Below are 27390 nucleotides of genomic sequence, written 5' to 3'. Positions count from 1 at the left end.
AACTTCTCAACTGCATTCCTTATTTCTCACTTCAAATGTTTTTTAGAAGCACATTTCGCTGAACTGTTTCAATCATAAAAAAGAAAGTTTGTGACCGAGCCGCCATGTTGGTCCGGTTTTAACCGCAGGTTTTAGCTACAGGAGCTGACAGCCTTTGGTGATGCGTTCAGGGGCATCACGTAACCCCGACCATGCTACGTGCTACATGCATGGAAAGTGCATGCGCAGCACACGGCAGTGCGGCACAAACATGCTTCGGTCCGGACGGTCGGCACAGCCGACCCACATTTCTTCATCTAGGAGGATCTGGCCAAAGAAAATAACGTCGAAGACCTGGAAGTGCCAAAGTTTCCTCTTGTTCTCATGGAGTATGAATCTGCCTTTAGCATGCTAATGCTAATAATGGCTACAGTGAATATAGGTCAGTGATCATGTAACTTAAATTTGATCATTGTCCATGTTGCTGTCGGTTGACTGATTCAATCTATGATCATTACTGTCCTGTCTAAGCTGCCAGAGAGATGGAAGGAGAGAGCAGTTCTATAAGAACAAAAGTAACAGGTACTATGATGAAACTTTAGGAACTGTAAAAGAGTACATGAGTTTAACATGAAGATAATGAGATGTGTGGTTGTTCAGACAACAGGAAAGACCTGCAGCATGTGGTGAGGGAGTATAACCATAACCAGACCATCCCTTCCCCTCATAGACTATGTAAACATGTTTTTTTTTTTTTTTTAAAGAATCCCAGAGATACCGGCTCTTTAAACACACTAAACGGACTAATTATCAGCTTGGGATGAAGTTTCCTTGGATGGAGCAAAGCTCGTAGAAAGACAAAGATCACCAGTGTTCAACGATGCTTCTGGCAGAAAACCCACTGACCAGAAGGAGAGCGTGTAGTCGCCCACGAACGTCTCGCTCTCTCGGACCAGGAAGGTGCCGTCTTTGGCTCCGCCCTCGCAGTACTCCTGCAGGAGCTTCTCGGCCACCTGCCGTCCATCCCGGCCTCCACCCAGCTTCCCGTGGAACCAGCGCTCGGCACAGTGCTGCTCGTTGTTGTTGCACTCCTGACGGATTGCAAAGGGACGGTGAGAAACACAAAGCTTCGGTCCAAACAGTTCCTGATGAAGTCTGATGTGGAAGCAGTGGCAATAATGTACCTCCTTTGCCTCTTCGTCCTCCTCTTCATCAGTGGTCTGGTAGTGAGACGTCTCCTCCGAGTAGTAAATCTTATTACTGGTCAGAACAAAGTAATGCGGCGTCCATGTCTGGAAATTACAGGTATGCACACACACACACACACACACACACACACACACACACACACACACACACACACACACACACACACACACACACACACACACACACACACACACACACACACACACACACACACACACGCAGGTCGGTCAACTTTGACTGTAAGTACGTGTTTCCTGTGCGATCGCACGCTGACACACTCACATGGTCTATGGGGTCTTCGAGGTAGAGGATGCCGTTCTTTAGCGAGTTGCTGATGTCGTTCTCGGAGTAGCTCGCTGACGCCACTTCTTCGTACAGGGTGCCTTCCACCAGCTTCTTGTGCTGGGACGCAGAAAGGAAACAAGAGGGTCTTTTACTCTGGGTTTCTTGGGCAAAATAGTGTTAGATAGTGGTAAAAAAGCTTTCCATCCATTTCAATTCAACAAATGAATCCAAAATGAGAAATGTTAAGTGATCCTGGAGCGGGCAGTGTGTGTGTACCTTGATGAGGATCTTCCTGCGGAGCTGGTAGGGTGAAGGAAGCTCCTCTGCATTGTTGTCGACGGTTTTGGTGAGCAGCAGGTCTCCAAAGACCTTTTTGAAGTGTGTGGCCATGTTCCTCTGCTGCACCACACTGCAGTGGTCCTCGATGGACAAGATCACAGGATACCTGCGAGGGACGGCAGGCGGGTGAAACTTGGACAAGGTTGTGATTCAGTCATCATTTTAAAACTGCGGCTTTCCGGCTTTCAGGCTGGTGACTGCTCAGAAGAACAAGAAAAAAAAAGGTTAACTGAGGTCGAATCGGGTCATGAAAACCCTCCCGGACTCACTCGGATGTGACGAAGGCATGTTCTTTGATGGTGTGCAGAACATCCAAGAACTTGATCTTCGAGGTCAACGTGTGGCCGTGATAGATAATCGGCAGGTCGTCAGGTCCGTCCCAGCAGTCCACTGAGATCACAAAGAAAAAGAAACGGAGAGTTGTCCCACTTTTTATACTACATGTGCAGCATAAGACGTGAGCGGTCTTACGTTCGATGCAGCGGCAGCCCATCCTCAGACAGCGAGCGTAGGCTTCCAGGGACGATTCACTGGAAAACTGGTCTCCTGTCAGGTACCTGAGAGAACAAGGTTCATCACATTTCTGTTCCTCCAACAGCCAGTAGCCTTTTAATGCCATTAAAACTGAATGTACCTGTATGTTTTTGTATACTGCCACAGTACTGACGTTATTTTAAACCCATGCTATGAGTCGGTCGGTGAACGTTACGGTAACATCAGAGCTGTGGACTTGATTTCATATATTTAAAGATTCACTTGATCATTGAGTTGTTGGCAGCAGCAACTTTCTGTGTTTTTCAGACACTTTGAGTGCAGACTGTGGGACATACGTGTTGTGTGAGGAGGAGATCCAGTACTGAGAGAGCGGCCTCTTCATGTCGTCAGGAACGACGGGTGACAGTCGAGGGTCACACACCGAGTTCTCTTTAGAGAACAGAAAAGTCAAAAACTACAAAAAAAGAGAGAGAGAAACGAAAATGAAAAGCAAGAAGACTGTAGTGTTACATCAACCCTCGAAAGGAGGCGCACAAATACATTTTTACACGTGCAAATGTCTACATGCGTACAGTGAATTGCACTGTAAGAGATTTGAATAGAATCAAATGCAACAGAAATAATTTGATAATCCCAGAGATTAAAAAAACAAGTTACAATATCAAATAAGACAGGATAAAATTGAATTAATAAATATTGAACAATAAATAGTAATAATATAATATAATATAATATAATATAATATAATATAATATAATATAATATAATATAATATAATATAATATAATATATACAAATAAATAGAGAGATGGAAAGATGAATGAATGAATGAATGAATGAATGAATGAATGCTTTATTTCGGTTAAAAATAAAAACTAAAAACAAAATCATGTTTATACAAAATAAACAGACAGCATCCGAAAAAGGAATAGGCTGAAGCCTCAAGGCTTATTTGTGCCTATCCTGTACCATCATAGGATTAACTGAATAATTCACAATAAAACATCACTAATACTCCATTACTACTGAAAAATCAAATTCAATCAAATTTCATTGTAACCTTTGATAATTTTAGACTTTAAAGTCTTCTTGAAAACATACATAGAATTACACATCTTTATTTCATCATTAAGTCCATTTCATAATTTTACACCCAAAACTGACACACATCTGTACCTGATATTAGTTCTTACTTTGTGAGTGTCAAACATTAGCAAACCCCTTAGGTTATAAATCCCCTGCCTTAGTTTAAACAATTTTTGAATACAACCTGGTAGTCTGGTGGTCTTATTTACCACTCTAAACATAATTTCTAGTGTTTTTGAATATACAATGTCCATAAATTTTATTGTATGTGATCTTATAAACAGCTGATTTGTGGAATCACGATATCCAACTTCATTTATTATCCTAATAGCTCTTTTTTGCAGTTTGATTATTGGATCTAGGTTTGTTTTATATGTATTACCCCAAATTTCAACACAATATTATAAGATTACAGTGTAAAGGACATTAAGATAGTAAATAAGTAGATAAATAAGTAAGTAAGAAAATAGATAAATAAATAAGTAGATAATTAGATAAGTAAGTATGTAAGTAAGTAAATAGGTACATAATTATGTAAATGAATGAATGAATGAATAAATAAATAAATAAATAAATAAGGCTAAAAATGACAAAGCAAGCTGAAAAAGACGGATTTGAAGTTCATGTTTGAAATTGAGTCATTAAAGTGTGCCTGTTGTGACAGTTTCTCACCTCATCCAGCTGCAGCTTGGGCTCGGGCTGGGCCCCGCCCCTCGTGTAGCCCACCAGGAAGTCTCGCACACGGCTCAGGTCGGACGCCCAGGCCTCCTGAGACCAGGGGGACAGAGAACGGTGAGGACAGAGCAGGTTGACACTGTAAACCTTTCCTCTGCTAACGGCAAGTCTCTCCGTCACCTTCTGGTCCATCTGCAGAAACTTCTGGAAGTCATAGAGGGAGATCTGACAGAGCTCCGGTCGGTCCACGTTTCTAAAATCAAACAGACATTTAAACTTGAATGTTGATTTCATCACTTCATCATACTTTTAAGGGGTATTGTTTAATTTTACACAAAAATATTCCAATATTCTTTCAAATGAAATCAAACAAACCTAGAGTAGGAAGAGGAGGAGGAGGAGGAAGATGAGGAGGGGGGTAGAATAGGAGGTTGAGCAGGTAGAGGAGGAGGAAGAGGAGGAGGCGAAGGCGAAGGAGGAGGAAGGACTCACCGCAGAGGAAAGGAGAGCTCCAGCTGCTCAATAATCTGAGGAAAAGAGGGTCCAGGGCAGGTGAGGGGCAGGTGAGGGGAGGAGAGGGGAGGTGAGGTGAGGGGCAGGTGAGGGGAGGTGAGAATATCAACCAGTGCAGTGCAGGTCTGAGGTTCTTAAATGTCTTTTTTTCTCATTAAAACAACAAAAACAAAACAATGAGATCATAACATTTCATACAAATTAAATAGATTTATGTGGAAAAAAAACCCAAATATATCAGGTAGAAATGAATCACAATTTTAAATGGTCCAAAATCAAGCTGTTTTCCTGACGCTTAACCTCAAATGAACGTGTTATTTATCTATTTTTCTGTAGTTAAATTATGTTTTTGTTTTGTTTGTAAAAAAAAAAAGAAAACAAATTGTTGGACCAGTTGGAAAATTCACCCAAAAAACAGCTTTTTCACACTCAATGTTATTACAGTGTATCTAATAGAAAATTCAAGTAATTAAAAATAAAAGGAAAAATATAAAGAAAATAAATAAATAAAACATTAAACGTAAATATAAGTAAAATGGACAAAAGCTATTTAAATACTGACATAGTTAATCACAATTATATACAATTAAGAAGAAGCGATTTAAAAGAAATTACAGACTTTTCCCCATTTTTTCCATTTCTTTTGCTTTAAATATAAATAAAATTGATTTGCTATTTAATGATCCAAAAAAGAGTAATACTGTAAATATACAAAATATCAAGAAACTAAAAAACTATCTGCTTATATAATAATAAAATATAATTTAATATAATCATAAAATAGTGCTATAATATATATGATACATCTACTTGTACTGCTGAGTTAAAAAGATATATACATATATATATATATATGCCTCATAAAATGGCCAGTGAGTGTTTGAGCGTGGCGCGTGGCACTCACGCTCCTCTGTGCGTCGAACATGAGCGTCCTGTACAGTTGTGCAAAGTTGGGATAAGACAGGTCGCTCCGGGCCTCCACTTCCTGTGGACACAGGGAGGATTTGTGTGAGTGTGAGTCAGAGGGGGGGACCTCAAAAACCAACAAAACACAAACCACAAGAAAAATACAGTTTTTTTTAGTTGTTTTTTTTTTTTTACGTTTTTCTGGGTCTAATATATTAATAGAATGATAGTTTGCCCTCAGTGAAGACTACCAGGCTCAAGCTGAATATTACTTTATCCGCACTGAATCGTTGCCTCTCAGTCTTGTGCCAGTTTATTGAGTTCCACAAGTTACTGCTATTTAAAGTAATTGATTTACTCTGCTTGTTGCTCAGAATACAAAGTATCTAGTCACCTTGTTAGCTGCTCTATAATCTGGATGTTAGAGGAGGAAGATGCTCTATAATCTGGATGTTAGAGGAGGAAGATGCTCTATAATCTGGATGTTAGCGGAGAAAGATGCTCTATAATCTGGATGTTAAATGGAAGATGCGCTATAATCTGGATGTTAAGAGGAAGATGCTCTATAATCTGGATGTTAGAGGAAGATGCGCTATAATCTGGATGTTAAGAGGAAGATGCTCTATAATCTGGATGTTAGGAGGAAGATGCTCTATAATCTGGATGTTAGGAGAAAGATGCGCTATAATCTGGATGTTAAGAGGAAGATGCTCTATAATCTGGATGTTAGAGGAAGATGCGCTATAATCTGGATGTTAAGAGGAAGATGCTCTATAATCTGGATGTTAGGAGGAAGATGCTCTATAATCTGGATGTTAGGAGGAAGATGCTCTATAATCTGGATGTTAGGAGGAAGATGCGCTATAATCTGGATGTTAGGAGGAAGATGCGCTATAATCTGGATGTTAAGATTAAGATACTCTATAATCTAAATGTTAGTGGAGGAAGATGCTCTATAATCTGGATATTAAACTACGAACATGCAAACAGCAGCACGCAGGTCCTAGAAAGGGAAACTAACCTTCATTTTTAAACGAAGCTGGTACAACACAACCATTTATTCCGGTTCTGTAACCGACTGAGGTTCCATTAGCTTAGCATTAGCGTTGTGGACGCACTAATGTAAGAAAGCCGGAAAAAAAAAAGTCCAAACTCTGACTGCAAACATTTTGTGTTGAGCACACATTACTGATGAGGCACAAATCGTATTGTTTAGATTGTATAACTGTCACGAGGTCCGACCTGGAGCTTGTCTTTGAGGAAGCGCATGTTGGGAACTCTGAAGTTGATCTGAGGCAGCAGAGTTTTCACGTCCTTCACTGTGATGCTGCAAAACAAGAAGCACAGCAGCAGACAAACCGTGTGTGAAACTATCCCAGACTGACGTGAGGGTGTCGTTCGGACTCAGCGGGGCGGCGGTGCAGAGGAGGGAGTCCCACTGTCGGCATATCGTGTGTGCACAAACAAACCAACGGAGAAACCATCCTTTAGACAAATGTCATGCGAGCGTCTCACATAGGAGGATTTATCTTCCCATGAAAATGTCTGATGTTTTTACAGATTTGAAATCCACAACATATATAAAGTGAGATGATACTTTATATTTCATTATGTCAACGGACGTTATGTTTTTACGATGTGGTTTTATGTTAGTTACATGATGTTATGTCACGTCAAGTTTTATTATGCTGTGTTATGTTATAAAAAATGTTTTTTCATGTTTATTGTATTGTGGTATACCTGATACCTGGTACTGGTATCGGGTCCAATACTGCATGGAGTACATGTACTCGGGAAAGCACCCTGATACAACCCTATGAGTACTCCGTGACGTCATGCAACAAGCGAGTGACGTTCACGTTTTGGAGATTTAAAAAAAAATCTTAATGACAAAAGTAAGACAGACTGTAAACTATGATCTCCCGAAATATCAAGAGGAGAAAGAATTTGTACGACGCCAGCAACCTAATCAGCAGCAGAGTTACCGATGTCGCTCTTTAGTTTAACTGCTCAGCACGAAACTCCACGCTACATGCTACATGCTACATGCTAAAGAGTTTCAGGGCTCACACAATCAAAAAAGAAATAAGTGCAGTTCCCGAATCTGTTTTGTTCCCACAACTGTTAGTTTATAGGTTTTATGAAAGTGTCGCGACCTCCACTCCCAGCGCCTCATTTGCATAAATTAGGCTGGCGGACATCGCCTTTATGCAAATGAGCCGAGACCCAGCATGCACCACGGTGCCTGTTTTATAGACGTTGAATGGAAAGCGGGGAAATGACGGATCGCGTGGTATCGGCAATATGTTGGTTTCAAAATATCGGTGTATAATTTATCGCCACATATCCAATATCGTGCGTCCCTAAATAGTACCGATTACCTTTTAGAAACATAAGTATATATATTCTTTTACATTAGGTAATAGTTTTCCCTCGTAATCTATCAGGTAAAACTATTTTTATAAAAGTTTTATCAGCTTGGTTTAATTTATTTGATATATATATATATATATAATATCTGCTCCAGTTTGACTGGGACTTTTCCCAGCTTGTAACATTCTGAATTCCCAGCCACAGAAACACTTTAGATCTGATGAATTGCAGATAAGCGGCAGCAGCTGCCGATGTCTTCAGCACTCCTCTTTTTTCCTTTTATTTCTTTTCCTTTCTTGGACAAACAGCACATGGACAATCGCTCGGTGATGACCAAAACACATGTGTCCATCAACCAGACGGCGGCGACGACCAGGAAGGAAGCGAGAAGAGCAGGTGGGGGGGGGGGTATCAGGGTCATTGCCCGGGGGACAGAGGAGACGTTTCAGGATTAAACGGGCGGTCACCAAGCAGTATGTCCAGCCCCTTGTTACTATTTTTCGCGGGAGACAGGAAGTTGCCCTCTCCAAACCCATCGCATCACTTCCTGGTCGTTATCAGACGGTGGCAGGCTGTTTGTCCAGGAGCCGGTTCCACCCAAACACCAGCGGCGGCGGGCAGTGACGGAGCAGTAAGCCTGAGAAAGTGTGTGTGTGTGGAGGTGGAGGTCAGCGGGGAGACCTCGGCTCCTGAAACCAGATCCAGATGCCTTCAAAAGACGTGGTCCTCAGAGGACGAACGACCTGAGGTCACATACCGGTAACGGAGTCGGGGGCAAGAGGCTCACCTGCCCTCGTGGTTCCGGTCCATGAGTTCAAACTGTTTCCTCAGCCACCTGCACGGGAATCAAACCCCAGAGGACAAGATGAGTGGGTGTGATCGCTTACAGCTGCTGGGACACACAGCGGGTTTCTGCTCGTCATGACTTTAGTTTGTGGTCCCTCCGTGTCTGCGTCTGCTCGTTTGATTTGCACGTCTGTTCTGCAGATTTGTAGTGACTAGTACACACCCTGGCGACGGTCACACATACAAGTCTCACAAAGTCAACACCGCGCAGCCCCGGGTCGAACGGACCTTTATAACCGAGGGCAACTTAAACTTAAAACACACAAACTAATCCTTCGTTTTTCCTCCTGGAGTCAGAGGTGGATCTCTGGACGTTTATTTAGCTGAACTGAAAACAGAATTAGCCGTTTTCATTCCCTCCCAGTATTACCAGAACCACATTGTGTCAATAACAACACAGCCTCTCCTCTGTGCCGCCTCTCTCACCGCTGCAGCCAGAAAACCGCCTCCGCACCTTCATCTGGAGTAAATATCTTCAGACCAAACTAATGTTTGTCCTCCATCCGTCCAACCTGCCGTGTCACGTCTCCGCTGCTTGCAGGTCCATTTATACCAAATGTGATGAGAGAAGAAACTTTGGTCTTATCAGGGATCTTTTCTACTGCCTCTCCTTCATTTCTGTAGTTTTAATACAGATATACTTTATTTATTTATTTATTTATTCGTGAACATTTTCTTTCCCACCTTTGTAATTTTTTTTTTAGCATTTTGTGGCTCAAATTAAAATGATTATCTTGACAGTATTGGGCAAATAACTGAACGTTTAAGTTACTTCATCAGTTATCGCAAATAAAAACCTAACAAGTAACTTTACATTTCTCAGATTACTTCAATGAGGTTGGTCCTATTGATGCGCACAAAGCTGCAACACGTTCCTATTTTAAAAGAGGTAAATTTACTTAATTATTTATTCCCAAAAATTACATTAAAGTCTGAATTCACCTCATCTTCATGAATTAGGATTGTCCAGATTGACAACGTATATTCATTAAGTGTTATGTATTTAAATAATCTTGAGATTTGTTCCATTAAACACTCATAAAAAGTGATCCATGTATGCAGATGATAGTCTAATTTAAAAGTTAAAAAAGCATGGCATTTTTTAACATTTCTTCCTGGTTGTGTTTCTCTTAAAGTGTGTGAATCCTCCAATCCAAAACAGCATTTGGAGGATTCACTGTAATTGTTTTACTACTTTCATTAGTCATTTAGTAGTTCCTGTTGTTTTAGGTCACGCTGGATGCTGAACCACATTGTTCACCAGGTTTCTGTCAAGAATATCAGTGGTTCTCTTTCACTAAACCTTTAGATTTTCACACTAGTCTTTATTATTTGTATTGTGTTTAACCCTCTTTCTTACTTGTATACAAGTAGAAATACAACAGTTTAAAAAGAAATATTGCAGAAAAATAAAATGGAACCCAGAATAACTCAACAAGTATGTGTTACTTCTTACTTCATCGCATGAATAATGGTGAGCAAAAGACTTAATTTACAAGCCTAAAGCGTCTAAATTGACCAAAATACAGATGAAACGCTTCAAATTACGGGCGAACGTAGTAGCAACCTGTGATTTTGTGAGGAGTTAAGTAGATTACATGGTATATTATACACGTCAAACACTTGACTACTCGGCATGTTTACTCTCAATAGTACAACATTATTAGTACCCATCAATCACAGTAATACAAGTAGCGGTATTTGTAATTTGTTACTTCCACCAGTTTTTTACCAAGAACTTTCCAAAGTATATACAAAGTTCGAGTCAAGACGGATTCACCTGTCGGTCTGCTGAGGAGCCGGAGCTCTCTGGGTGTCGACCATCAGCCAGTTCAGCCCCGTAATCCACATGTTGACCTCCTCCTCACTGAAGGCTACACACACACACACACACACACACACACACACACACACACACACACACACACACACACACACACACACACACACACACACACACACACACACACGATATAGTCAGTACAAATGTTTGAGGGGAATTGACAATCAAGAATAAAGTTTTGTTCCTGAAAAAGCTGATTTATTCAGGGAAATTTAAAAAATATATATATATTGTACATTTATTATTTTATTTATAAATAAATCCAAGACTTCACTAGAACAATAACTATAGGAGAGTGTTTGATATACTGCAATGACTGTTGGTGTTAAATTGATCTAATGGTACATTTGTATGGGTGTGTGTGTGTGTGTGTGTGTGTGTGTGTGTGTGTGTGTGTGTTATTTCAGAGTTTCTAATGTGTACATACATATTTGTTTTTGTAAAGATGTTATTGTCATGCCATGTGGGCATTGTGACATTCTAAAATCTGTGTTATTTAATGTGTGAGACTTGTAGAATGTGTGAGACTTCAGAAAATGCATGAGAGCTGCAGAATGTGTTGGGAGTTCTCGGCTGAAGCCGCCCAACAAAAGTAATCTTGCCCCCGGGGGCCCCTCTGCAAGTTAATCTGGCCCTGAAATCTAACCCCCTGTGTTGGTTTGTTCAGTGACATTTAAACAAGCTAAAGACTCAAATCCAAACCTGATCGCAAAAAGCCCGGACTGAAACAGAGAGTCGCCACAAGGTCAAATAAGGATGTTTTCCCAAGTTTTATCTTTTAATTAAGAGTTGCAAAACAGTGGACACACACACACACACACACACACACACACACACACACACACACACACACACACACACACACACACACACACACACACACACACACACACACACACACACACACACACACACACACACACACTGACCGGCCACACTGAGCGTCCGGAGGCGAAACTCCAGGCCGTAGAGGATGATGAAGCAGTGGGCGGAGTCCAGCTTACGAGCCTCCTCTGGGTAGCGCTCAAAGTCACGAGAGCCCTTCCCCAAGCGCAGCTCCCGGATCTCCCGTATGTCGACTGAAGGGAGGAGGGAGAGAGAGAGAGAGAGGGAGGGAGGGAGGGAGGGAGGGAGGGAGGAGAAAAAATAGTGTTGCATGAACACAAATATGCACAACCATAAATCACACTTTGGCACGTTGTTCATTTCCCTGCCAAACATAGAAAATCTGCTCCTGGGGAGCTGGACAAATACTGTGTGTGTGTGTGTGTGTGTGTGTGTGTGTGTGTGTGTGTGTGTGTGTGTGTGTGTGTGTGTGTGTGTGTGTGTGTGTGTGTGTGTGTGTGTGTGTGTGTGTGTGTGTGTGTGGGCTGAAGTGAAAAACAAACATTTCAGCTGTCTGTGGCCGGACACTCAAAGTTGAGCTTCAAAAACATTTACTACATTGAAGCAAAGGAAAAAGATGCACAAATATGGATTTTACTTTTACAGAAGAACACATCAACTTGTAATGAGCATCTTTTGACGGACAAGTTGATGTTTTTCTAGTGAATATATGTTGGTAAGATACAGACAGACAGATATTTCTAAGTATATTCGTGTTATTTTAAAGTATCTAATCAGTACACAGTGTACTATATAGGTTGTAGATTTTGTTGTATTTTTTATTGTATATTTTGGGGGTGTTTTCAGCTGTCTTTCTGCAACTTCTGATGATGTTGGTCCATATTTTAATACTACATATCTTTTTGTGAGTGAATACGAAGAATAATTGACAACAGGAAAATCAGACATAATATATCCTTATATCTTTAAAAACAATAAATCAATGTGGCTCAAAAATAAAATAAAATAAAATAAAATAAAATTAAATTAAATTAAATTAAATTAAATTAAATTAAATTAAATTAAATTAAATTAAATTAAATTAAATTAAATTAAATGTAATTTAATTTAATGAAAAAGAATAAAATAAAAAAGAATAAAATAAAAAAGAATAAAATTAGATTAAATCAAATAAATAAATAAATAACATCAACAGCTGCAATTTATCAGTCGGTCTTAATCTAAAGCAGGTCTTTTCTGTACTGCCAATGTACCCTGGAATCAGTTGTATATACACTATCTACATTATTTCTGAAAACCATTACTTTCTTTCTCCAAACTACTACAATAAAATAATAGTCTGAACATGTCAAATCTATTCAGCAAATTAAAACTTGAGTTTTCCGCTAACTTTCAGTCCCAAATAGTGATTTATGTTAAAACTTTTCAAAAGTTACTGTGAATGCGCACTCGTGGCACATTTAAAGTGAAAATCAAAGCGTGAGTGAAAGCTGCCGGGGAAGGGTTAATGACAAAGTCGGGTGACTGACCACAGAAAGTGATGCAAACTCCACTGTGACACACCCACAAAGAAAACTCTGGCTTATTGACACAGCAGATGTCTTGTGCAAACACACATAAACATACATTCATAGATACTCTGTCATTCACAGGCCGGACACGGGCCCACTACAGCGCGAGCATGAACTGGTTGAATGTCACTTATTATAAAGGCTGGATGCACCACAGGGGAACCCTTGATTCTCCGACAGCTCTCCCCTGAACCGACGTGAAAATGTACCACGAGGTGGAAGTTCTCCGTCCAAGAGGTAAAAACAGACATGAGGAGAAAATCTGGTTCATATCTGAGCCCCATGCTTGCGGAGATGAGAGACAGCAAGTCTGGCTTGAGATTAAGGAAAAAAAAGAAGAAAAAAAAAACAGTTGAATTGATGATTATCAAATGAAGTAAACAAATGCCAGAACTTAAAACTAAATTGGATTTGGAATGAAGTAACTCACAGCCCAAATGAGAATGAAGCATTTCACAGTCAGAATTAACCAGTTTAACTCCCCCCATTAACTGGATGTTTGTTTATTTTGTCCATTTAATAATCCAACCTGTTCGATAGAGACATTTGGCTCGCCAAACAGCACACTTGGATCACTGCAAGCTCGCCGATACACTCAGGCCCCGTTTACACGACAACGCTTCAGATTCACGCACCCAAAATGCATTGCGCTCCACTACACGTCCCCTCGGCCCCTCACCCCGCCGCTCAAAAGTCCATTGGAAAGAGGACCGAGACCAGATTCCGCTTGTAAAATCTGGAACTGAGTTCGGGGTGCGTTCTCATTTCCCCAAAAAGGAAACAGACTTTCCCAGAAAGTCCCTGAAGAGAACTCTGGTCCGCATCAAACAGGGGAACGTGAACGAGAACTACGTTTTTTGGTAAATTGGTCAGTAGGTCAGTGAATTGATCTTTGGATCACTAACACTAACCACGGACAAATATCAGAGCAAAAACATGATGAGACTGCAGTTTGAAAGGTTTTTCAAATTCCGCTCTGCCATTCCTTGTGGGTTTAAGAAGTTGCTGTTGCACTTTTCCTTAAAACCTGGTTAAAGCTTGAATTTGTTGAATGACAGAGCCTCGTTTACTTTTCATTTTGGGATTGTTTATATGCATTTTTTGTTTATATGCATTGAGAAAGAAAAATCGAAAATCAAATTGAAACTCTAATTTCAAGCGCGGGGGGGGGGGGGGGGGGGGGGGGGTAATTGGCCCAGCCCTAGTTGGAAGACAACCTGCCACACACAACAATGAGTTGTGTGTCCAGGAAGGCCATTTTGACTCCACATGGTCCGAGAATGTGTAATAAACTCTTCCTCCTTGGCTCAAGCCGCCCTGGATCATCTGAGGCGAACAAGTCTGTGCTTCCTGCAGAAGATGTCGGTTCTTTTGTTTTCAGTCCTTCAATCTGAGACGGGAAGAAGGACACTCCCTGATAACCCCACACTTCCTGCGCCGCAGGATTTAATACCGCCACTGTTTGCCAACGCGCTCATCTCAAGGAATAACAATGAATCCCGGTGCGTGCATGCTGAAACTATATTTTAAAGCAAACTGCAAAAACCCAAACAAAAGAAAAGGTAACCACCAACAAAAACAAAGGAAGGAAATGCGGGGGGTGGGGGGTGGGGTGGCGGGGTGGGGTTGGGGGGGTGGGGTGGGGTGGGGTGAAGGACGACTGAGGGAAGTCCACTGGATAAATACTAGAAAGATTTTCTTTTTCAACAAAAGACCAAATGACCTTGAAACTCAAACAAAAAGTGAAAGAAAACAGACGGAGAAAGTAAAAATGGGAGGTCAGAGGGAATCTGAATATGAGACGGGTGTTTAGGTGAGAGTGCGAGGGGCAGGAAATTGGGACGTGACAGCTGAGGGGAAGATTGCGGGTAAGAGGAGGAGAAGGAGTGGGCAGATGAGACATGGAGCTGTGGGAGACGAGGTGAAGGAGAGACCCACTGAGTTCCTGGAATCTGCTGGTGGGTTCGTCCGGTGGGAGGTTGTTTGTAAAGGGGCATTTGTGGGTTATGAAAGCCTGTGTGTGTGTGTGTGTGTGTGTGTGTGTGTGTGTGTGTGTGTGTGTGTGTGTGTGTGTGTGTGTGTGTGTGTGTGTGTGTGTGTGTGTGTGTGTGTTGGGGGGGGGGGGGGGTGCAGTGATTGAGCTGAGCATGTTTTTGTGCACGCTCTGACTTGTACTCGCTTCCCGTCGGATTAGCCGAGGCACCGTTTATGCGGTTTTACGATGGAGGATGAATAATTGACAAGGCTCCCCGAGCGGATACAACACCTACAGGGGCCATTAGTCTGCGCTTTTTGCAGAAATATGAGAAAGGAGGGCCGGTTCTGTAAGAGAGCAGAAATCTGCTGCAGCAGCAGCAACCACGGGTCAATACATTTAAGATGCACGCAAACATCTAGAACTTAGGAACCTTTTACACGCCATGGTTCCAACAACTGACAAAGCACAACTGCAGTTGTTTTGTTTAATATTAAATCACATAAACGCATAACATATAAAACAAAATCTATATCTTTTTTTTTTTATCCACAGTGTGACCAAAAACTCTAAAGGAACAATATTTCTGTTGTGGCGTTCACAGTAACTGATCTATACATTGAAGCAATCTTGCATTCTGGGGGTTTGCAGAGCATCGCAATGTGGCATCCTACTGCCCCTAGTGGGTGTACTTAACTATTAATAGGCAAGTTAAATGCATTGGTTGTTTTGGTTCTCTTCATTATGTGGTTGCATCACCAGTAAATATCCACTTCTTTCACTCTCTGAGCCACTGGGACTGCATCCACAGCGTTTTCCTGTTTAATGCTCCTGGTCCACATGTCGGCAAACGTAAATCAACATTTATAGGAATTAGGAGGATGTGAATGCATCACAGATTCCATTATATGCTGGTGTCAAATTACTAACAGCCAATGATGCAATAATTTTTTCATAGGCCATGCAAATAGCCAGGCAGTACATACAGCCAGAACATAACGACAACTGCTCTCATATTGCATATACCTCCATTTACAACAGCATGAACACTGAAGGTGGACTGCGGGATCTGGCAACAAGACGTTAGCTTCCATAGATTTGACTTTGAAGAGTGCATGCACCGATACCGAGGGACTTCCTCCTCGTCCCAAGATGGGCATGTGTGGGCGGAGCCAGTCCAGCTCACACAGACACAGCAGATTCTGAATGCAGCTCCTATGATCCAATATTCAAATGGAGGAAAATCAAGGAAAAGGTGGATTTGGGGCATTAAAGTTGAAATAGAATGTTTTTGGACCAACGAGACCATGTGGAAGGGTGAGGGTTAGGGTTAGCTAGGGTTAGGGTCAGATCACTTTCATTTTGCGGCAGGCTGCAGTATCACCCTCACCGAGGCGATCGGGGAATGCTGTTTTCATGAAAGGGTGGAGGTGGACTGCTGCAATGCTTCAGCAGGTTGTCAAAGTAACGTCCACAAGGTCAGCGAAACTCACGGTTTTAAAGCGTCACTCTGCCTTCACTGACTCACCCTCTGCTCTGCACTACTATTTCCATCAGAACCGGCGTAAACTTCCGCAGCAGTCGGAGCCACAGGAGTTTGTTGTATCAGACCACAATGCCCAGCCTTCATGCCTCGTGATCCTGTCAGGAGTAAAATGTTTAAATTCTTATGTTTGTGCATTTATATGCTTCAAACACATTGACTTTAAATGTTAAATGTTCCCTTATCGCTCTATGTATCCCTCCCAGCATCAGGTTTGACTTTCCCCGTAACACCGTGTTGAACTTTGAGAGCTTCAGTATAAAACAGTGAACCGACATAATTCATCCTCAATTGAACGGGCGACTCAGTAAAACCTATTTCTGGCTCACTGGGGCAGACTCTCACTTTTTTTTTCTCACCAGCGTGCAACCATGAAGTCTGAGAGTTAGAATACCACATGGCGGACAGAAGGAAACTCTATCGTGCCAATTTTAAAACCTACGAGTTTAACTCGGCTACAAAACGTAACGAAACCTCCCTCGGGCCACAGAAATCCAGGACGCAGACAATAGCACTCCACGCCCAGATGGGCCAAGCGCCGCTCTGTCAAGACGAGTTTATCGCCGACACATGACCCCCCCCTATAGCGGGCTTCCCCTGCCCCCCTCGTCGCCTTGCAGGCAGGTGAGGCGGGTGTCGGGGAGGCGGACAGAGCGGAAGCTTTGGAGCAATCACTACTGGAGAGTCACTCTGAGGGCGACGCAGAGGAAACACAGGTCGCGGGGTCGTGATCTGTCTGTTTGCTGCTGCAGGCTCACGTCTGGAGAGAAGCGAGAAGAATGTGCAGCGATACAGCAGTTGCAAAAAGCATTAACCCCGTAAACCTGTTTTAACAGCTGCTTCAAGACATGCCTCATGATTTAATCCCAAATAAAGAGTGTTCATTTTCCAACACACGTGATAAACTGGGAATATTGGTAATTCACAAAACACAATCTAAATTAGGGTTTTGTGAGGAACTGCTTTTACGTGCCACGAACGAGTGTGTGAAGACCTGGAAGCCCACAAGCAGAAGGTGAGCTGTGGAAGGTTTGAAGGAGGACGCTAATCAACAGCAGTGGTGAACGCGAGGTTAGAGATTCCCACTGGGGATCGGAAGTTAACAGGTTCATATCCTATGGTGGACAGATTACCCCCTGTTGGTCTCTGAGCATGTGGCAGCATCCTGGGACAACAATGGGTAAATGCTAAAAAAATAAAATAAAATTTCCCCAAAGGATTCATAAAGTGTGATTTGTTTAGTTTTATTAGTTAAAATTAAATTGAAAATGGCTCAAAAGATGTAATATGGGAGAAGATCTGACACGAAGTGCAACGGAGTGGGACTGAAACAAGAAAACATGAGAGAAGCACAATAAGAGCGTTGAAAACATCGAATATTGCTCATTTAGGGAATCTCGTTAATGTACATGTGTTTATGCACACCATCACCAGTTGACCTTTAGAAAGCCAGAGGAGCTCCCGACCATCTCAAATTCCCATTAATACTCATGTAATAGCTGCTTGAACAAAACCATTAACAAGTCAACTTTCCTCCAATGTTTTCAAATTCCTAATTTACAGTGATGCAACTTAATTAACTTTCTGCGGAAAAAAAGTAGGCTGATTTGTTTCACCATTGTCTTATTACACATCTTAGAAGGTTGTTTTGTGTCGTTACACATCTCTTCATGTCAACGTGACAGTCTGTGTACTCACCATTGGTAATGTTTCTGGCGTATTGTTGTCTGCACGCATGTGTGTGTGGTTTTGCTACAAATACAACAGCACCCACTAGTGTGCCTGACATGAAAACGACATCATTTTCAGTGTTTGTGTGAGTTCCATAGAAACGGATGTCGTTGTCAACATGTTGCTGTGAAACGCCAAACGCTTTTCAACGCAGATTGAAAAGTAAACGCAACAGAAACTTGGGTAAAGTATGTCACTCTGGGTACTCAATGACTCACTGCTGCCACCTAATGCACAAAAGAGACGTTACTTAAATGTACATGCCACACCTTTGAATGGGGTCATATTATCCAACTTTTCAACAGTCACTAACATAAACCAGGATAAGACCATTCAATGAAGAGTCACGATAATAAATAGAGCTAAAGACGGATAAATAGAATAAATAGGATAAAGTACAATGTCACTGGGTCTTATTCAGTTCAATGATGGCAACAGGAACAAAGCTGATCTTAAAAAGCTTTGTCTCTCTCGTAAAGGATGGGAGTCACGATTAAGGATTGCTGAAGAAGCCATCCTCTGTACTTGTTTAAGAGACGACTGGACCATTTTACTATTTGGTTCTTTTAAAGAGGTCTGAGCAAACCAAGCGAAAAGATTAAACAGATTCGATAAAAGACCGATAAAAAAAAAAAGGATTGTTCGGTCAATGTGGAAAGTACTTCCTCTCGTGGTGCCATGTGCCAGAGCAGAGCGGCCTAATTGTGGGAGGAGTCAAAGGGAGGGCCTACCTTGATTGGGATTGGCTAAACCCCCGATGACACCATATAGGGTTTGAGTTCTGATTGGCTGGTTGGAGCAACACACTTTTTAAAACCTGAAACAAGTCAGGGAGAGAGAGGACAGACTGTCTTCACTTCTGGGGCGTCAGTCCAGGTATGGGGACGATTAGTACTGTTGGAAAACCTTTAGAAAGTGAATTTTGCGTAATTTGACCCCTTTAAAAGAGTCCAGATTATGAGAAGGTAACAGAGTTTCTGGATCGATGCTTTCAATACTCACGCTCTCCTTCTATCTTGTCTGGGTTTCGGCTCCACACTATCTGCCTCGTGTCCTGCCTGATCTGGAAAGTCCTCCTTTCCGGCCTCTGCGACTTCTTCTGGTAGAAGACGGTCATCACCGTGCCCATCTCCAGGCTGTGGAGGATGCGAGGACCTGCATCGGTCCAGTCCAGCATCCTGGAGGCCGCGACCAGCCCGGCGGCGCCGGAGGGCTCCTCGGCACAGCCGTTGAGGCCGCCGCTGAACCTGGCTGCACACATCTTCAGCGCATAGCGACGTGTAAACCTGACATGTGGTGGACTTCTCCTTCAGTGGCCCAACATGTCCAGGGGGTCAGGAGAAGAAAAAAGAACAAAATCTGTGACTACAACAACCTCACCATGAAGACACAAGCTGGGAGAGAAGCTGGGAGAAGTCTGAGATGTGAATTATCCCCTGGTCCTCTGGAGGGGGAGTGGATCCCTCTGTTATCCTTTCCAGATGTTTCTGGCAGCGCACCAGTGAAATCCAGCCGGGCTGAGCTGCTCTCATCACCGCTGGACTCGGGTTTCCAGCCTCGGAGCTGCAGAAGCGGCACAGTCCGGCGTTAAATCCGCCTCGAACAGCAGAGACGTCTCCCCTCTTCCACCCCCTGGCTCCGGGAGAATGAAGTCAGAGTTATGTAAGTCGGGCAGCCGGGAGCAGGCGGCGGGCGGCGCGCTGCGCGGCGGCGGCGGCGTCAGGCGTCAGGCGCGCGGATGGGAGAGCACGGGACGGCCGCGGCATGAACCGTGTGCGCTCCCATCCGTTGGAGCTTACCGCTGAGTGTCCCCCCCCCCCCCCCCCCTCGCACGCTGCGTACTGCTCCTCCTCCTCCTCTTCCTCCTCCTCCTCCCTGGGATCGCAGCGCCGCCACCGTTTACCGCCACCGCCTGGAGGCGCAGGGCAGCGGAGCGGCAGGAGCGCCGGGCTGTTCGCGGTCAGATCGCTCCCGGTTCCTCCCTCTGCTCCGTCTCCGTACGTCCCCCTCCGCTCCAGCGCCGGAGGTCTGGAGAGGAAATTAGGGCGAGCAGACCGGAAAAGCTTGATCCGGAGGGTTTGTTTTTTTTTCCTCCTCTGTGCGCTGCTGTGAGTGGAACTGAGGGAGGATGAATGGAGAGAGAGAGAGAGAGAGAGAGAGAGAGAGAGAGAGAGAGAGAGAGAGAGAGAGAGAGAGAGAGAGAAGGGGGGGGGGGGGGGGGGGGGGTTCATGTCTCCTTTACACTTTAGGGGCAGTGAGGTGCGTCACGAGGTCAAACCTCAGAGGTCAAACCTCAGGTGTCTATATGTGTCCACACTAGCTGGTGTTTAAGTAACCTTTCCTTTTTGTTGTTGACGTCACACCGTTAGTGTTAATATTCAGAGCTTCTGTTACACTGGTGTTGGTGTTAAAATGGATTGTTAAATAAAAACACTGGCATAGTGTTATCCTGACAAGATATGGTGTTGGAAAGTTATTAACTGGGACAGATATTAATAACATTAAAACTAAAACATCGTAAAATAAAGATGTACTGAACTCTAGACTTCATTTGAGTCTTTTGTTATTTTATTTTAAATTATTTGACAAGGAACCAAAATTAAACAAACATAAAAAAAACCTTCAACAACAAAAACATCCACACAACTTTGTCTGAATGAACAAGAACATCAACAAAACAGGGAAAAAAGTCATTCATCCTATAAAGCTTTTAGCGAAACACAATATAGAACATGTGACTGAACATAAATTCATAAACTGAATCCGACAGAGCTTCTTAAAGTGCAAAGTTTTCCGTCTCCACAGATTGAAGGACTTTCATTCGACTCCCAACATCGTCCTGGAAATCTGTGAGAGACACAAACCAAACTCCTCCAGGATTATCCGCTCCACCTCCTCATGGCTCCACAAATCCCGCTGCGCCTTCGCAGCTTGACGCATCAGACGCACACACACCGCCTCCACCGTGGAGCCAGGCAGCACTGAGGACCGACATCTACAGAATCACACACATTTCATGTGGATTACACGGTCGGTCTGGTCTGTGGGCATAACGGACGAGAACGTCTCTTCAGCGATGAGTGGAATTCTAAAGTACACGTGGCGGAAACAAGTTGAGATTTTGTCTGACGGAGGTCCTCTCAGATTACATTTGATTTGAAATAAAATCAGGTATTGTGGAATCAGCTCTCATAAAATTCAGGCGTAAAGCCTTAACAGTGATTCGATGATCTGAAATGGTGCAAAATATTTCACTTCTGATGGAGACGATTTTCGCTGGAGCTGCCGCGACGCCATCTTTGATATCCCAGAAACCCTTGCAGCAGGTTTCCCAAGATGACGTCAGTCAGGAATCATAAACAGTTTGATGGCCACAAGTTCCGGGTTGTATCGGGGAGCTTTTTCCGAGTACGAGTACTACGTGCAAGTATAAGAGCCGATACCCGATCCTGGTATCGGTGCATCCTGAGCGAGAACCCTTTAGTCTGTGCCGCCTGTTTTCCTCTTGTACCGCAACTACGGCAGACAAATCTCAGGTTTGAGTTCAAAGTGTTTTAAAGGTGTTTTGTTTTCTTAAAAAGTTCCTAAAAAAAGAATTTGTAGGTAATTCAGTGAGTTTTCATCTCAGAGTTTTACTCTTTGTTAACAAGCCAGGTAAAAACAATGTTCTCGCTCTTCATCTTTCCGACACTACGCAGGTACATAGAAGGTGAAAACATACAAAATACACAAAAGTAATCATTATTCTTTGCTCATACAACAATTCAGATACAACTAAAAAAAACAGACGGGAAAATGAGCTCAAACCTCAGCTGCACACACACAACTTTAATAGTTCGACATCTCGAGACTTCTCATCCTGTAAAATGTACTCTTCAGGTCAAGCATATTTACTACATGTGAGACTTACTTGTATTCGTTTTCATCCAGCTCCTTCTCCTCGTCTCTTTGTGAGCCTTTGTCATAGTTCCTGCATCCGTCACAGTTACAGCTGGATGAACACAGGATGTTGGCCTGTGGATGAACACAAGACGCCCACAGTGGGGTTTTTCATACCAATGAGACTTCAAAATAAAATAGATTCATGACACAGACTGAAATATTTCAAGTCTTTTTGGTTTTATTGTTTTTCATTTCATTCTATCAGTCTTGATAATCTAAAAAACGACATATTGATACTTATAACTTGTATGACTTTATAAGTACGTCTGTACTCACCATAACTTAGTTTTTTAAAAAAAGAGCCCTCCACACTTTGCATGTATTTCAAGGTTGAGATTTGATTTTATGGGTGAACTCAGCATTAGGAGGACTTTAGCATTTGTCTTTGAAATCTCTAGTAATTTATCACTGTTAAGGCCACAATAATGAAATCTTTAACACATAAGGAAAGATTGGGACTGATCACTTCTATAATTGAAGGACGTGGATATTAAGGAACACCAGTATGTTTATTGATTCCTCATGTCAGCGTTTAGTGTTTTCACCTGAAGATTTATATTCTTATTTCGGCGCTTTGATCAAGATGAGGGGGGGCAGATGGTTGACGGCAGGAAACATCCTATTTACTAACAGTCACACAAACACCAAAACATCTGCTTCTGCTCGAGAACAGACTCTCAGTTTGGAATCAAACGGGGAATCGTTTTCTCATTGAAACCAAAGAAATCTATTTCCATCTTTTGTGGCGGGCGGGAATTTAGTTTCCACCGTCGGAGGCAGGCCCTGGGAGTTGAACGAAGTGCCTTGTGTCAGTGGCTCAGCCTGCACGTGATGCTATACTGACAAACCTTGTAGCATTCGCAGTAGTTCTTGAGGCAGCCGGTGTGTTTACAGTTGCAGCGTCTATTGCGGGAACCTTTGACCCGTGTCGAATTGTCGTCGGCGACCTTGGAGCCGAAGGCGTACGGGTCGCGACTTAAACACAACTACAGAGAAACAAGAGCACCGAGAATTAATAGAAGAAAGAAAGAGATCTATGGTGCGTGTGTGTGTGTGTGTGTGTGTGTGTGTGTGTGTGTGTGTGTGTGTGTGTGTGTGTGTGTGTGTGTGTGTGTGTGTGTGTGTGTGTGTGTGTGTGTGTGTGTGTGTGTGTGTAACATATAAACATGATAACATTGATATGTGGACGTGTTTTAATCATAAAGAAGTGCAGGATGTATCATTTAATAAACAACCAGCCCTTAAAAAGATTTTAACTTTAATGGACCAGTGGGACTGAATCTACGTTTTGACTGAATAACCAAAGGAGGGAGAGAAAAGTAATGGAGTAGACAACAGATGGTGATAAAGGAGGATTAAACACGGTACAATCTACGGGTCTGAAATAAATGATCATTGCATCACCGACAGAGGTCATGGAGGTCATCTGAGAGGAAGGGAAGTTAAAATACGTGAACATGAGCAAAATATAAGCAAGTCTGCTCCTTTGAAACTAATGGGCTCTAGAAGAAGACATCTCTATTGTAAAATCCATCCACGTCACTGTCCTCCAAGTTAATGCTTTGATTTTGATCTGCTCCCACTGAGATCGAGTGTTTCTACGTGTCGGAGTCTGGAGAATATAAAGAACACACAGAACCAAAGCAGTGCAAACCTCGATGGCCTCGTCACGCTCCATGTGATGCTTTGTATTGTTGTGACAGTTTGCACAGTTACAGTTGTTGCACATCTCTCCACTGGAGAAACAACTGCAGTAGCTGAAAGACAAGAGCGTAAACACACACATTATCCTCCAGGAAGGGAGGATGAACTCCGGGAAGGATGAACCACAACTGGGAGACTCACAATTTGAGGCACTTTGATTTGGTGCAGTTGCACGGCTTCATGGGCTTTGATCCTCCATCAGTTCTAAAGAAGCCAAAAGTCTTGATTAACTTAAAATCAAGTCTTAAATATGCATTTAATTCATTTGATATTCCCTCTGGGAAAACCAAAACAACTATAATCCTGCCAAACAAAGATAAATGTTTTTGATACATGGGTTTACTACAAGGACCGACTCACACACAAAAAAACATGATGTATTTAAAAGGCAGACGGATGTATTTGTTCTTTAAAAATATATATTTAATAAGAAGAATACCTGTTACTTTATTATTGTTGTTGTTGTGTTTGTTAATAATAATAATAATGATACTACTACTACTACTACTACTACTAATAATAATAATAATAATAATAATAATATTAATAAAAACAAAAACAAAAACAACAACATTTATTTATATAGCACCTTTCTAAAACATGGTTACAAAGTGCTTTACATTAAAAACCACAATAAAGATTTACAATAATAAAATACAGAGCTCAGAAAAGAAACAATAACAGCAAAAGAACTTTAGATTATAAAAGCCGAGCAATAACATTTTATAAAAGATTTAAGACCAGACTTAAAAGAGGACAGTGGGTTTGCCTCAGTATTCAGTCTGTTCTCTACCTTTTCATTCACCTGACCACACCCTCTATAACGTGTTACACTGCCTCACACTGTTACACTGCCCCACACTGCCTCATTCTGCCTCACACTGCCTCACACTGCCTCATACTGCCTCACACTGCCTCACACTGCCTCACACTGCCTCATACTGCCTCACACTGCCTCACACTGCCTCACACTGCCTCATACTGCCTCACACTGCCTCACACTGCCTCACACTGCCTCACACTGCCTCATACTGCCTCACACTGCCTCACACTGCCTCACACTGCCTCATACTGCACCACACTGCCTCATACTGCCTCACACTGCCTCATACTGCACCACACTGCCTCATACTGCCTCACACTGCCTCATACTGCCTCACACTGCCTCATACTGCCTCACACTGCCTCACACTGCCTCACACTGCCTCACACTGCCTCACTCTGCCTCACACTGCCTCATACTGCCCCACACTGCCTCACACTGCCTCATACTGCACCACACTGCCCCACACTGCCCCACACTGCCCCACACTGCCTCACCTTTTTGAGCTGATTTGAGGCCAATTGGTGGATATTTCATCTCTCGCCTCGTTCAGGGAACAAGCTGCCTGATCCAACTGTGGAGACCATAAAATAAATTCCTCTCAGTGATAAACATGTATACTAGCAGACTTGTGATTAAAGCAAATAAAGTGAAGTTCTCTCTCACCTGGCTAGAAGATGCTGACACACTCACATCTGGCCAAGGAAGAGACAAGGACTCCACATTCTCATGAGCTATCAACACATTTAAATGTTCATCTCTTTATTATTATTATTATTATTATTATTATTATTAATAATAATAATAATAATAACACCAACAACAATAATACTACTACTACTACTACTACTAATAATAATAATAATAATAATAATAATGGTTATTATTCTTATTCTTATTATCATCCAGATATTCTCAGTTTAGCCACTATAGAATGGAGGAGGTGCTTCATAATGGGAGTTTAGTCCCAAACATTGTGTGATTGATGATGGTGTTGCCATTAGAATGAGAGTCGGCGACACATAGGTTCCACATTGAGCTGAGTGAGGTGTTTAGTTGCACACCTGGGCAGAATAAAAGGAAAACTTGTTCTAGAATGTCTACAATACGGACGTCTGACCTTTGTCTTGTGTTCGTCCATCGTCTCCTGGGCGCTGTGCATTTTCCAATGTCACAAAGGCAGACTCTGTTTCAGAGGGATGAACCAGCCCTTCACTGCTCCTGCTGCATCCCATCTGCATCAAGAAACAAAACTTATGGTGAATTTCAACACTGACACAGAAATACTTTTTAACAATCGAGTTTTTGCTATTTTCCAAGCCGATCTCAGACGTCAGCTCTCTGCTGCTTCTCAAATATGGATATTGGTAAACGGAGGTTTAATAAGTATTGAACACAAATAAAAGAAATGATTTAAACAAAAAACAGGAACTGCATAATAAAGGATCGTATTTCAGTTTCAGTCTGTATATGAGAGGCTTTCCACAACATTCATCTGGTCATCTTCAATAAGACATCTGTTCATCAGTACTTCAGCATCATATCATTCCTGACATCTAATATTCTTCCAAGTCGTCGTTCATTTGAATCTGGTTGCATTTCAGAATTTTATTTCACCTCAACATTACAACACCGTTTCATCACATCAAGACAAATCACCCCTACTCTCCAGGCGCCCCTGGGCTGACAGGCAGGAGGACGACCAAGATATTTACCGTCCAGTTCAGCTGAACCCAGGATGTTCTTCAAATAATCATCTCACATATAAACTTACTTTAATATTGTTTGGAAATAAACAACAGAAAGTGACTTGTGAAAGGACAATATATAAACTGTGAGTAGTTGCTAAGCTCATGGAGAGTTTGAAAAGTGAAGCTGTTATTCATGTTTTGATGTTTAATAAGATGAAGGACTTTGGCTCCGTGATCGATCGAGTGCTTATCAGCCTTAGTCAGCCTGTGTGACGACGAGCCTGGTTCTCCTGCTGGTTACCTGGTTAATTCTCTTTAGGATCCTCCAAAGTCACAGACTCGGAGGGACACATGCACAGTGCTCTGGTTATATTTCTATACTGACATAAGGACATTTAACGACGTGAACGAACGTGTTCATGGGACAGTGACATGGACCAAACTTGGCACCACTTACAGGCTGTGGAATATCAAACATGAAGTCTGTCAGGTCATCTTGAAACGGCCGGTGGGGAGAATCTGCAGGGGTGTGGAAGCCGACCTGAAAACACAAAAGACAAAACTCACATGAACACACTGTTCCTATGTTCTTCTGTTCCTCTGTTCCTCTGTTCCTATGTTCTTCTGTTCCTCTGTTCTTCTGTTCTTCTGTTCTTCTGTTCTTCTGTTCTTCTGTTCTTCTGTTCTTCTGTTCTTCTGTTCCTATGTTCTTCTGTTCTTCTGTTCCTATGTTCTTCTGTTCTTCTGTTCTTCTGTTCTTCTGTTCTTCTGTTCTTCTGTTCCTATGTTCTTCTGTTCTTCTGTTCCTGTTCTTCTGTTCTTCTGTTCCTCTGTTCCTATGTTCTTCTGTTCCTGTTCTTCTGTTCTTCTGTTCTTCTGTTCTTCTGTTCTTCTGTTCCTCTGTTCTTCTGTTCCTGTTCTTCTGTTCCTATGTTCTTCTGTTCTTCTGTTCCTATGTTCTTCTGTTCTTCTGTTCCTATGTTCCTATGTTCTTCTGTTCTTCTGTTCTTCTGTT

At 42.3% G+C, this 27390-nt stretch overlaps 1 protein-coding gene across 1 annotated transcript in view; it reads right to left on the bottom strand.

The window, feature by feature from the left end:
* Positions 1-19819, bottom strand: part of LOC308115576 (1-phosphatidylinositol 4,5-bisphosphate phosphodiesterase gamma-1-like) — a 32469-nt gene extending 12650 nt beyond the window's left edge. The window contains exons 1-16 of the mRNA XM_080473144.1: positions 19218-19819; positions 11479-11628; positions 10487-10580; positions 8648-8695; positions 6730-6814; positions 5486-5566; positions 4561-4595; positions 4249-4321; positions 4066-4161; positions 2643-2761; positions 2284-2369; positions 2082-2202; positions 1750-1918; positions 1471-1590; positions 1164-1271; positions 886-1070 (exon numbers count right to left, since the gene is read on the bottom strand). Of these exons, the coding sequence (XP_080329270.1) occupies positions 886-1070; positions 1164-1271; positions 1471-1590; positions 1750-1918; positions 2082-2202; positions 2284-2369; positions 2643-2761; positions 4066-4161; positions 4249-4321; positions 4561-4595; positions 5486-5566; positions 6730-6814; positions 8648-8695; positions 10487-10580; positions 11479-11628; positions 19218-19476 (1829 nt within the window). The 5' untranslated portion in view covers positions 19477-19819. The remainder of the gene's footprint in view (positions 1-885; positions 1071-1163; positions 1272-1470; positions 1591-1749; positions 1919-2081; positions 2203-2283; positions 2370-2642; positions 2762-4065; positions 4162-4248; positions 4322-4560; positions 4596-5485; positions 5567-6729; positions 6815-8647; positions 8696-10486; positions 10581-11478; positions 11629-19217) is intronic.
* Between the last annotated feature and the right edge of the window lie 7571 nt (positions 19820-27390).

Source organism: Lipophrys pholis (genome assembly GCF_963383615.2).
Source record: "Lipophrys pholis genome assembly, chromosome: 10".
Taxonomy (NCBI): Eukaryota; Metazoa; Chordata; class Actinopteri; order Blenniiformes; family Blenniidae; genus Lipophrys; species Lipophrys pholis.
Note: the sequence above shows the minus strand (reverse complement) of the source record. Positions and strands in the feature narration are given on the sequence as shown.